The sequence below is a fragment of the Vombatus ursinus genome, unplaced genomic scaffold (assembly GCF_900497805.2).
Source record: "Vombatus ursinus unplaced genomic scaffold, bare-nosed wombat genome assembly UNPS02011353.1, whole genome shotgun sequence".
In the NCBI taxonomy this organism is placed as follows: Eukaryota; Metazoa; Chordata; class Mammalia; order Diprotodontia; family Vombatidae; genus Vombatus; species Vombatus ursinus.
The window spans coordinates 3,938,454-3,951,035 of NW_020951131.1; the positions used below are offsets into that span (position 1 = coordinate 3,938,454).

General features: G+C 41.1%; 1 protein-coding gene across 1 annotated transcript in view; it reads right to left on the minus strand.

The window, feature by feature from the left end:
• FAS (Fas cell surface death receptor) overlaps positions 1–12,582 on the minus strand; it is a 74,637-nt gene that overhangs the window by 9,696 nt on the left and 52,359 nt on the right. Inside the window, 2 exon segments of the mRNA XM_027855944.1 lie at positions 421–558; positions 5,900–6,065. Coding sequence (XP_027711745.1) covers positions 421–558; positions 5,900–6,065 — 304 coding nt within the window.

Genomic DNA, 12,582 nt, shown 5'->3' on the forward strand with positions numbered 1-12,582 from the left:
CTAGGTGCCGGTACGTTCCTCGTATTACTCTCCTCCACAAATGCTCTTCCTTCGTGAGACTCTTTCTTGGTTCTCCTAGTTGCCAGTGTCTCCTCTAGCCCACCCCTCACACACCACTGTGCATCGAATGAATGATTTAAATTAATATAAACTGCAAAGCTTCTAGACTTTCATTTTCAGCATATGTCCTGAATTTAATTCTCTGTGAACATTTATGAATGTCCTTCTTCCTTCAGCCCTACAGGAAAATGTCTATTTGTACATGAAATGACTAGCATGGCTCCCTGCATGTCATAGACGGGAAAGAAATGTTCCTGAACTGCACCGGCTGGTGCGTTCTGTCTGCGGCTCTATCTGTGTGAAGGGAACACGGGCTCCGTGTGGAGTGTGAGGCTTTCTGCTCTTCTTTGATAGACTTACCATGCTCTCCATCACAAAGGCCGCACCGCAGACATTTATCATAATAGTGAGGGTGGTCCGTGTAATCCTCCCCGGGGGCACAGTTTGCACAGGTTGGTTTGCCACCGTCCATCACACAGTCAAAAGCTTTCTTCGTGCCTGTCCGAGAGCAGAGGAAAGTTTGTAAGGGTGTGTTGGCAAATGTTTTACATTGCCCATTTCTGAGATGTAAACACTTACACTGAAAATTTAACAATCAGCTCTCAAGAACATGAGCCGGTTCCAGCACACCCCTGAAAATATGCAAAAATATGATCAGAGAAGGAATGAGCCCACCTTGGTCTTTGGCTAGAGGGTAGCCGTTTGCATGGGGGTGAGGGATAACACTCACTCTTATGGTGAGGCCCTCTAGTGGGCTCCCCCTCTTTGGGAGTCTGCAAGCAAAGTCTGAAGGAACCTTCATCAAGCACAATATAGAGACGAATCTTGTTCAGAATTGGAGGCCCCTTCCTACTCTGACATTTGATGACCATAAGAAATGGCAAGTGATCGTTTCCATGGCCTCCTTCAGGCTCCAGCTCAGATCCTGCCTTCCCTCTGTGAGGGCCCTGCCCTTCCCTCTGAGATGACCTCCAGTGTATCCTGTAAGCATAGAGAGCTGCATACAGGTTCTCTCCCCCATTAGACTGGAAACTCCTCGAGGACAGGGACTGTGTTTCTTTCTTTCTTTATATCCTCAGGGCTCACAAATGCTTGTTGACTGTCTAAAGTTGAAGACAAACAGAAGAGCTCTCTAAAGTGAAGGAGAAAGAAGACCAATGGACATTTATAAAGTGCATTTCAGATATTTTCTCATTTGAGCTTCACAATGGGTTGGAGAGGTAGAAACTGTGGGTGGTATTATACCTATTTTGTAGATGAGGAAACTGAGGCTCAACTGTGTGACCCTGTACAAGTAACATTATCTCTATGAGCCTCAGTTTCCTCTGCTGTCAAATGGAGATAATAACCCAGATGTGTGCTACCTCACGAGGGTGCTGAAAGTGCTTTCAACTTGGGTGTTATTATGGTGATTGTCACTGTTCTCCTTCAGAGACTTCCTGGGGTTCTCTTACACACCCATTTCCCTGTGAATCCTTTTCCCTTTCCCCTCCCCCCAGTCTCAGAGAGCCATGAGAACCCTTCAAAGGAGAATCACAGCCTCTTGGAATGTCAGAGCCCATCTGGTCCCACACTGCAACATGCCTGAGAGGAGCTGTCCAGCATTTGTTTGAAGGCCTCCAGTAAAGAAGGCACAGCCTCCAAGGCAGCCGTACCACGTAGTCTGGACACCACTCATCATTAGATGTTTTTTCCAGACACCAAGACACAGTTTGCCCCTCTGTCCCTGCTATCCATTGCTTCTGGTTCTGCCCTCTGGAGACGAAAAAAACAATCCTTCCTCCTTCCATGGGGAAGGATTTAACTGGCCCTTCCCTGTGGCCCTTCAGATACCTGCAGATAGCTCTCTTTCTTTTCTAGGCTAAACAGCCCCATTTCCTTCACACATGCCCATATGGCATGACCTTGAGGCCCTTCATCACCATGTTTGTCCTTCCAGGGACATGCTTGAGATGATCCAATGTCCTTCCTAACATGGAGTGACCACAATATTCTAGAGGTGGTCTGGCTAGAGTCATCATGCCCTCTGACCTCCCTTGTCCTCATCATCATGACACACAGAATGCAACCCAAGACCGCATTTCAGCTCCACACAAGGAGGGAGGAGGGGAGCATGGGCACGGTGTGATTACATTGAGGGCCCTCCTCCGCTTCCCCCAAGGGCATGCTTTAAATGGTTCCCTTCTCAGAAAAACAAAACAAAGCAAAACAGAAAAGGAGTAATGGGAACAGCCTGGAAGGGAAAGGCATCTTTACCAAGGCTTTCTTTGAAAGTTTGTCCTGGGATGCTGGCTACTACCAAGGAAGAGAATTAGAAAAAGAAGATGAAAAGGGTGGATGAGGGAGAAGATGAGCAGAAAATGTTATTGTTAATGGCACTAGGTAAGGGAGATGGCATGATAGAGAAAGAGACAGAGACAGAGGCAGAGAGACAGAGACATGCAGAGACACACAGAGACACACAGAGAGAAACACACAGAGAAAACAGAGATAGACAGAGAGAGATAGAAATAGAGAGAAAAGAGAGAGATAGAGAGGGAAAAGAGAGACAGAGACAGTGAAAGAGAGAGGGGGAGAGGGAGAGAGACAGAGAGAGAGATGGACAGAGAGAGGAGAAAGACAGACAGAGACAGAGAGGGAGAGGAGAGAGGTAGACAGAGAGACAGAGTGATAGATAGATAGATAAAGAGACAGACAGAGAGTGAGATAAACAGAGAGAGAGGAGAGACAGAGACAGAGACAAAGACAGAGGCACACAGAGACACACAGAGAGAAACAGAGACACAGAGAGAAAAACAGAGAGACAGAGAGAGATAGAGATAGGGAGAGAAAAGAGAGAGACAGATATAGAGAGAGGGAAAAGAGAGACAGACAGTGAAAGAGAGAGAGAGGAGGGAGAGACAAAGAGAGGGAGAGAGAGAGAGAGAGATGGACAGAGAGAGGAGACAGACAGAGACAGAGAGGGAGAGGAGAGAGGCAGTCAGAGAGGCAGGGAGACAGAAAGACAGAGACAGAGGTGAGGAGAGACAGAGAGAGACAGAAAGAGAGAGAGAGACAGAAAGAGAGAGAGAGGAGAGATAGATAGATAGATAGAGAGAGAGAGAGATACACAGACAGATAGACAGAGACAGAGACAAAGACAGAGAACTGACCTTGGAGCAATAAACATTTCGGTTCAAGTCCTAATCCCCAGACCTTTTGGTGCCCCAGGCAACACTTGAAGCAGTGTTTGGAAGAGAGAATTTCTTTCCTGGGGTTTTTCTTATACCAATGATCCCAAGTCCATGTCTAGCCTAAAGGGGCATCTTAACGGAAGCATGTCCACCGTATGCACACATGTGTTCACGAAGACAAGTGCGTGCGTAGGGTAAAGTGAGGGCAGAGAACGCATCAATACGTTGCCTGTCACTTACTAGGTGCTTAATAAATGATTGTTTTATTGACATGAATTCTCATCCCATCTAGCCATCTACTCTGGGCATCTTCTCTATTATTATCATCCCTAGCTGACAAATGAGCAAACTGAGGCTTAGACCAGGTAAGTGATTTGAAACAGGATTTGAATTCAGATGTTTTTACCTCGTGTCCAGTGGGTTTCCGTAGAACAACACTGTCTTTCTACATTGTCATTTGATTATCTAAATAACTCTCTGAGTGCTCATTTGACACCTAAGGAAACAGAGTCATGAAGAAGTCACATGACTTCCTAGGGTCACACAGCTAAATGTCTGAGATGGGATTTGAACCCAAGTGTTCCTGACTCCAGGTCTAGTGTCCTAACCATTGTACTATGCTGCCTTTATAGTAATATATCTGGGAAACCCACCAGGGCCTGACTTCAAAGGCTCTGTTCTTTTTATCCCATCAAAGGCCAACTCTCCCGTTGCTGGCTGGGAGATCACACAGACCATGGTCCAGAAAGTAAGAACTGGCAGGGACTTTGGAAGAAATCTAGGAACCTCCTCATTTTACAAGGGAGGAAACTGAGGCCCAGGGCAATGAAACGATTTTACTGAATCAAAAGATCGGAGTTAGAGGTTCCAGGGATCTCAGAGGTGATTCTCACTGAGAAAGAGTCCAAGGTCAAGAGAAGTTACCTAAAGCCAAGGGTAGTAAGTATTGATGGCAGGATTTGAACCCAGAGCCTCTGACTTTGAGGTCTAGGAGCACTTAGCACTCAGACTCTTGCCTCCTCCTAAAACTCTGACCTGCTTGGTCATCCTGTCTTGTCCAGCTGAAGCTGCTGAGGGGTGGGGGGCCCATGGCCGTTCTAAGCTAGAGATCTCTTTGCCCTCCTCCTTCAAAAGCTGCTGTCATATTTGCATTTTGTGGGATTTCTAATTTGTTGTTGCTGCTTGTAGGCTTTCCTGCCCTAGCTGGGTTGCTTTTTGCAGCCAGTACTGGGGTAGTGCTGTTGGCAGTATTTCTAGCTCACTCTGCCTCTTGGATGGAAAATGCAAATACCCCTTGCATACTCAAACCCTGGGCAGACCCTGTTTGCTAAGTGCTCCGTTATCTGGGGGGAGGTGCTGGGCTACCCCAGGAGGGCAGAGGCTCCAACCCACAGATATGACTCATCTGCATCAGAAGATGGTGCCAGGAGCTCAGGCCTGCCCCCTAAGTGCTTTGGCGTTCTTGAGAAGGTAGGCAGACATTCGGTTTGAGTTGATCCAGCAAGCATCTGCTGTGGGCCAGGCATGTGCTGGGGACTGGAGATACAAAGACAAAAATAAAACTCTCCTTTCCCTCAGGGAGCTTATAGTCCACTGGAGTATGTAGCATGCATGCAGACGAGTAAATAACAAAGTCATTTCAGACCAGGTGAATATTAATAACTGGGGGACAGGGAGGGGGATCAGGAAATGCCTCCCATGTGAATGAAGCTAGGAATTCCAAGAGGCTACAGTAATGAGAGGGCATTCCAGGCATAGGGGACAGTTTGTGCAAAGTCATGGAGGCAGGAGATTGAATTTCATAAATGGGGCAAAGCAAGAAAATCAGGCTGGTTGGAATGCACCATGCATGAAGGAGAGGTGTGTGCAATAAGCCTGTAAAGGCTGGCAACAAGTAATAATAGTAATAATAATAATTATAGCAATGGCTGACATTTATATAGTACCTACTATGTGTCAGGCACTGGGCTAAGCACTTTGCAAATATCATCTCATTTGACTCTCACGATAACTCTGGGAAATAGGTGCTATTATTACCCCCATTTTACAGATGAGGAAACTGAGACAAACAGGTGAAATGGCTTGCCCAGGGTCACACAGCTAGCAAATGTCTGAGGCTGGATTTGAACAGGGCTTCTCCTGACTTCAGGCTTGTATCTCTCTGCACTGTGATGCCCCCTAGTGGCCATTAAGCCCTTATAATCTACTGATCTCCAAGCAAAGCACTTGGGAATCATACAAGCCAAAAGAAAGAGTTCCCAACAGCCTTCAATGCACTTACCTTCCAACAGGGAAAGATGATCAGTAAATGGGAGTTGAGGCTGGAGTCAGATCATGAAAGAAGGCCTTAGATACCAAGCACAGCGGTTGGTGTTTTTATCTAGGACAATAGAGGCAGCCTCATCTGCCCACTATCTGGGCAGCCCCTCTGTCTGCCTGCCACCCACCATATGGTCAGCCCCTTTCTCATCATATGCATCCTCCCAGAGGCACAGTGCAGGGGAAGCTGTGCCAGGACATGAGCAGCCCCAGTGAGGAGTTATTAGGAGGCTTTCACAAGAATCCCCTGGCATGTTGAAAGCAATTTGCCATCATCTGCTAAACTCCTCCCCTCAACCCACAAACCATCTCTTATCCCCAAAGACACAGATGTGTCAGGTACCTACCAGGAGGGCATAACTGGCAGCAGATGTCCCCTACAGGGTGCTGGCCTTCGGGACACATGGCCTCACTCTTAGTGAAGTTTTTCTTTACTTGTGGCCACTTGGAATCCATACCAAGCCAGGGAGACACGGTGTTTCTGCACAAGGCTCCATCAATGCTAATTACAATCTATAAGAGAAACATGGCAAGGTCATCTTGACAAGCATTAACTAGAGTTGAATAAAACTCTCTGCATAGGCCTTGTTTACACAGAGAGGCTTATAATTCATTTAATTTTTCCTTGAAGCATTTATAAGCTATGACATTGGGTGCATGTCTACTAAATTCTGAAATAAATGTTACCTTTCAGCAAAATGCAGTTTCTCTCTTTACCTCTTTTAATTCAGTCTGTTTTTTTTCTGTTGCCTTGTCTGAAATCATAATTGTTATCCCTGCTTTTTTGTGTGTGTTCACAGCAAAATAATAGATTTTGTCCCAACCACTTATTTTAATTTCATGTGAATCTTTATGTTTCAAGTGTACTTCTTATAAACAACATATTGCTGCATTTTGCTTTCTAATCCATTCTGCTAACTTCTTTCATTTTATGAGTCAATTTAAACTATTCACAATCAAAATTAAGACTTAATTGTTCATTCTTTTCCCTTCTATTCTTCTCTGTATTCCTCCTCTCTATTTATTTTGAGTTATCATCCTTTCTCTTTTTCCCCTTTTCTTCACTATTTCCTCTCCAAGCTCAAGGTCTGTTTTGCTTATTGCTAATTCCTCCCTGTCAAAACAGAAAAAGGTAACTATAGACCATGATCCCTAATGAACAGAGATGCAAAAATTTAAATAAAATATTAGCAAAGAAGCTAAAACAACATTTCACAAAGATTATATATTATGATCAGTTTTAATATTAGGAAAACAATAAATGTATCTAGTTATATTTATTTTAAAATCAACAAAAATAACAGGATTATAATAATGATGCAGAAAAAGTTTTTGACTATATAACACTGATAAATCTTTCCTTAATATGATAAATGGTATATATCTAAAACCAAGAGATACTATTATTAAAGCAGAATCCTTTCCAATGAATTCAGGGGTGAGACAAGAATGCCCACTATCACCACTTCTTTTTGACTTAGTACTAGAAATGTTGGCCATAGCAATAAGACAAGAAATAGATTGAGAGAATAACCACAGGTAAAGAAGAAAAAAAGTTAACCCTTTTTGCAGATGATATGAGAGTGTACTTAAAGAACCTTAAAGAGTCAGCTAAAATGAATTAAAACAATAAGGTAAGCAAATTTGGAGAATATAAGCTAAATCCATGTAAATCACTTGCATTTCTTTATAATACCAATAAAATCTAGCAAAGAAATAGAAAGAGAAAGTTCTTTTAAAATTTCTATAGAATGTATAAAATACGTGGGAGTCTACCTTCCAAGATATACACAAAGCTATGTAACTGCAAACAAATGTTCACAGAAATACAGAATTAAAGAATTGGGGAAATATTAATTACTCATAGGTAGGATAAGTCAAGAAGATAAAAAATAATGATACTACTTACATTAATTTACTTATTCAATGCTATATTAATTCAACTACTAAAGGATTACCTTGTAGATCTATAAAAAGTAATAATGGCTTGTTATTATATGGCTTAATAATTAGTGGCTTAAAATAATGGCTTAATAATTAGTAATAATCATTACTAATTAGGCAGATGCAAATTAGAGCAATAAAAAGAAAAAAGGGTCAAGAATCTCAAGAGAAATAATGAAAAAGAAATGGTGGTAAAGAGGATCTCACACCATCAGATTTCAAGCTATATTATAAAGTACAATTTGGTATTGGTGAAAAATAGAGAGAGCGATCAGAGAAATAGTTTCAGTACCCAACATACAGAAACAAATATATCTAATACCTTATTATTTGATAAACACAAGGACCCTGATCCTGGGCTAAAGACTCACCATTTAACAAAAACTGATTGGAAAATTGAAGAGCAGAATAGAAGAAAATAGGTTTAGGCCAACGCCCCACACCTTCTACAAAGATAAACTCCAAATGAATGTGTGGCCTAGATCTAAAAGGTCATATCAAAAACAAATTAGAGAAAAATATCTATCAGAGCAATAGATAGGAGAAAAGTTAATGACCAACAAGGACCACAGAAGATAAAATGCATAATTTTGATTAAATAAAATTAAAAAGGTTGTGCACAAACAAATTTAGTAAAGCTAAGGTTAAAAGGAAAATAATGAACCAGGAAAAAGTTTTACTGCCAATTTCTCTGATAAAAATTTCATTTCCAAGATGTACAAGAAACTGATTCAAACTTACAAGAAAAAGAACCATTCCCCAATTTATGAATAGCCTAAGGATATGAACAGATTGTTCTTGAGGGTAGAAACCAAGGCTCTCTAGCTATAACCATATGGAAAATGTTCCCAATCATTACTAATTAGGCAGATGTAAATTAAAGCAATTCTATATATACATTGCATTTATTAGAGGGGTGAAGATGATAATGGAAAATGGCAAATGTTGGAGGCCCTGTGGGAAAACACACACATTGAAGGAGTGCTGGTGGACCTGTGAATGGGTAACATCATTCTGGAAAGCAATTTGGAATTATAGTAAAAAACAGAGCATGCCCTCTGACCCAGAAATACCACTGTTGGCCTATACCCAAGAAAGATCAAAGAAAGAAGAAAAGGTCCTATATGTGCAAGAGTATTTATAATAAGTCTTTTTGTAGTGGCAAAAAACTGGAATGGCTGAATAAGTCTTGGAATATAAATGTGACAATCAATCATGTTGTAAGAAATAACAAAATAGATATTTTCTTTTTTAAATAATATTTTCTTTTTTCCCAATTACAAGTCAAAACAATTTTTAGCATTCATTTTTATAAGATTTTGAGTCCCAAATTTTTCTCCCTCCTTCCCTCCCTCCCCTCCCCTCTTCCTAAAATGGTAGGCAATTTGATATAGGTTATATATGTGCTATCATGTAAAACATTTTTCCACATCAGTCACAGTTATAAAAGAAGAAAAACAGATTAAAAGGGGAAAAACATGGAAAAAAATAAAGTAAATGAAAAAAGTATGCTTTCATATGCATTGCAGGTCCATCAGTTCTTTGTCTGGATGTGGATAGTACTTTCCTTCATGAGTCCTTTGTACTTGTCTTGGATCATTGTATTTCTGAAAAGAGCTGAGTCATTCATAGTTGATCATCACACAATGTTGCTGATAGTGTGCACAATGTTTTCCTGGTTCTGCTCATTTCACTTTGCATCAGTTCATGTAAGTCTTTCCATGTTTTTCTGAAATCTGTCTGTTCATCATTTCTTATTGCACAATAGTATTCCATTGCATTCATATACCATAACAAGTTCAGACATTCCCCAACTGATAAGCATCCCCTCAATTTCCAATATTTTGCCACTATGAAAAGGGCTGCTATAAACATTTTTGCACATGTAGGTCTTTTTCCCTTTTTAGTGATCTCTTTGGGATACAGACCTAGTACTGGTATTTCTGGGTCACAAGGTATGCACAGTTTGGTTGCCTTTTGGGCACAGTTCCAAATTGCTCTTCAGAATGGTTGGATCAGTTCATAACTCCACCAACAGTGCATTAGTGTCCCATTTTCCCACATCCTCTCTAACATTTATCATTTTCCATTTTTTGTCACATTAGCCAATCTGATAGGCATGAGGTGGTATCTTAGAGTTGTTTAAATTTGCATTTTTCTAATCAAAAGTGATTTAGAACACTTCTTATATCTATAGGTAGCTTTGATTTCTTCATTGGAAAACTGCCTGTTCATATGCTTTGACCATTTATCAATTAGGGATTGACTTGTATTCTTATAAATTTGACTCAATTCTCTATATATTTGAGAAACGAGGCCTTTTTCAGAGACACTTGCTGTAAAGATTTTTCCCTCCCGGCTTTCTGTTTTCCTGCTAATCTTGGTTGCATTGGTTTTGTTTGTGCAAAAGCTTCTTAATTCAATATAATAAAAAGTACCTATTTTGTATTTCTTAATGCTCTCTATCTCTTGTTTGGTCACAAACTTACAACTCACTTAACTTCTCCTTTAAGAATTTGGGTGCTATACCACTTGGTGCATATATGTTTAGTATTGATATTACTTCATTATCTATGGTACCTTTCAGCAAGATGTAGTTTCCTTCCTTATCTCTTTTAATTAGGTCTATTTTTGCTTTTGCTTTGTCAGAGATCAGGATTGCTACCCTTGCTTTTACTTCAGTTGAAGTATAATAGATTCTGTTCTAGCCCCTTACCTTTATTCTGTGTGTGTTTCTCTGCTTTAAGTGTGTTTATTGTAAACAAATGTACTATAAGATTCTGGTTGTTGATCCACTCTGCTATCCACTTCCATTTTATGGGAGAGTTCATCCCATTCACATTCACAGTTATGATTACTAGGTATTTCCTTCCATCCTATTTTTCCTCCTGTTTGTCCTCTCTCTCCCTTCACCTTTTCCCTCCTTGACAGTGTTTTGTTTCTGCCTACTGTCTCCCACAGTCTGCCTTCCCTTCTGCCAGTCCCCCTACCTTTACTTAATCTCCTCCCCTCCTACTTCCCTGTTGGGTCAGATAGATTTCTGCATTCAATTGATTGTGCATATTATTCTGTCTTTGAGCCAATACTGATGAGAGTAAGGTACAAGCGATGCCCATTGCCCACCCTCCCATCTTTCTCTCCACTGCAATAGGTTTTTTGTTCCTCTTCATGTGACATAATTTACCCCATTCTACCTCTCCCTTCCTCCTGCACCCAGTGTACTCCTCTTTCTCATCCTTTAATTATTTTTATGACATTCTCTCAAATTCTCCTTATACCTATACCCTCTGTCTATGTATATTCCTTATAACTGTACTATTAGTGGCACAATTTTTAAAAATTATAAGTATCATCTTCCCATGTAAGAATGGGTAAACAGTTCAGCTCTATTGAATCCTTATGGTTTCTTTTCCATTTTCACATTTTTAGGCTTCTCTTGGGTCTTGATATTGGAGATCAATTTTTTTGTTCAATTCTGGTCTTCTCCTTATGAAAGCTTGAAATTCTTCCATTTCATTGAATGACAATTTTTTTCCCTTGAAGTATTATGCTTAATTTCTCCAGGTAGGTGATTCTTGGTTGTAGTCCCAGCTCCTTTGCCTTTTGGAATATCATGTTCCATGACCTCAAGTCCTTTAATGTTGCAGCTGCTAAGTCCTGTAATCCTGATTGTGGCTCCCCAATATTCAAATCATTTCTTTCTGGCCACTTGCGGTATTTTTTCCTTGACTTGGATAGTTCTGAAATTTAACTACAATGTTCCTTGGAGTTTTTATTTGGGGATCTCTTTCCTGAGGTGATTGGTGGATTTTTTCAATGCCTACTTTTCTCCCTTGTTCCAGGACATCAGGGCAGTTTTCCTCGATAATTTCTTGAAAGATGCTGTCCTCGTCCTCTTTTTGATTACAGCTTTCAGGTAGTCTAACGATTTTTAAGTTATCTCTCCTGGATGTTTTTCCAATGAGGTATTTTAAATTTTCTTCATTTTTTTCATTCTTTTGAATTTGTTTGATTGATTCTTGATGTCTCATAGTCATTATCTTTCCAGTTGCCCAATTCTAACTTTTAAGGAGCTGTTTTCCTCAGTTAGCTTTTGTAACTCCTTTTCCATTTGGCCAATTGTACTGTTTAAGGAGTTGTTCTCTTCAATGGGTTTTTGTACCTCCTTTTTCATTTGGCCAATTCTACTTTTTAAGCAGTTGTTTTCCTTTTTTAAGCTGTTGACTCTTTTTTCATAATTCTTTTGCATCACTCTCATTTCTTTTCCCAGTTTTTCTTCTACCTCTCTTATATGATTTTAAGCTTGTTTTTTAGCTCTTCCATGAACTCTTTCTGGGCTTGAGACCTCTTCCCATTTTTCTTTGGGGTTTTGCCCCTAGGTGTCTTGACATTGTTGTCTTCTTCTGAGTTTGTGTCTTGGTCTCTCCTGTCACCATAATAAGTTTCTATGGTCAGATTCTTTGCTGTTGTTGTTGTTGTTTTCTGCTCATTCCCTCCCCCTTTTATTTTTGGCCTTTTTCCCATCTTTTAAATTTGAACTCTGCTCCCAGGGTGAGAGGAGCACTGTCTCAGGCTTCTTCTGCCAGGGGCTGCAGGCACTAACTGTTTACCTGGTGCTGCATTGATGTTGCCTTAAGGCCCATAGGGGACCCTCGTGTCTGGCACTGTGCTGAGGCAGTGGGGTGGGGGGTGGCTGGCACTGCTGGAAGCCTTAGGGGTCTGGCAGCTTACCTGGTGCTGAGTTGGGGTCCTAGTGCTGGTGTCTGTCACGTCCTGAGGCCTATGGGATGTTTATGAGTTTCTCTGGGGCTGCACTGAAGCTGCCTGTTTGCCTGGGGCTATGCTGAAGCACTTGATGTTTCTTGGAGCTGGAATCTGCCTATTCCTCTGGCTATGCTAAGACAAGAGGTGAGTGGGGCTGGTATTTGCCTGCTCTGCTGCACTGGGGCTCAGGATGTCCCACTGGTTTGCCGAGGTGGGGCTTGCTGCTGGCTTTCTGGGATGCTTCCTGTCCTGGACTCTGTTCCCGTTTTACCCGAGTGAGACAGACCTTTCTTGCCGATCTTCCAAGTTTCTTAGCTAAAAG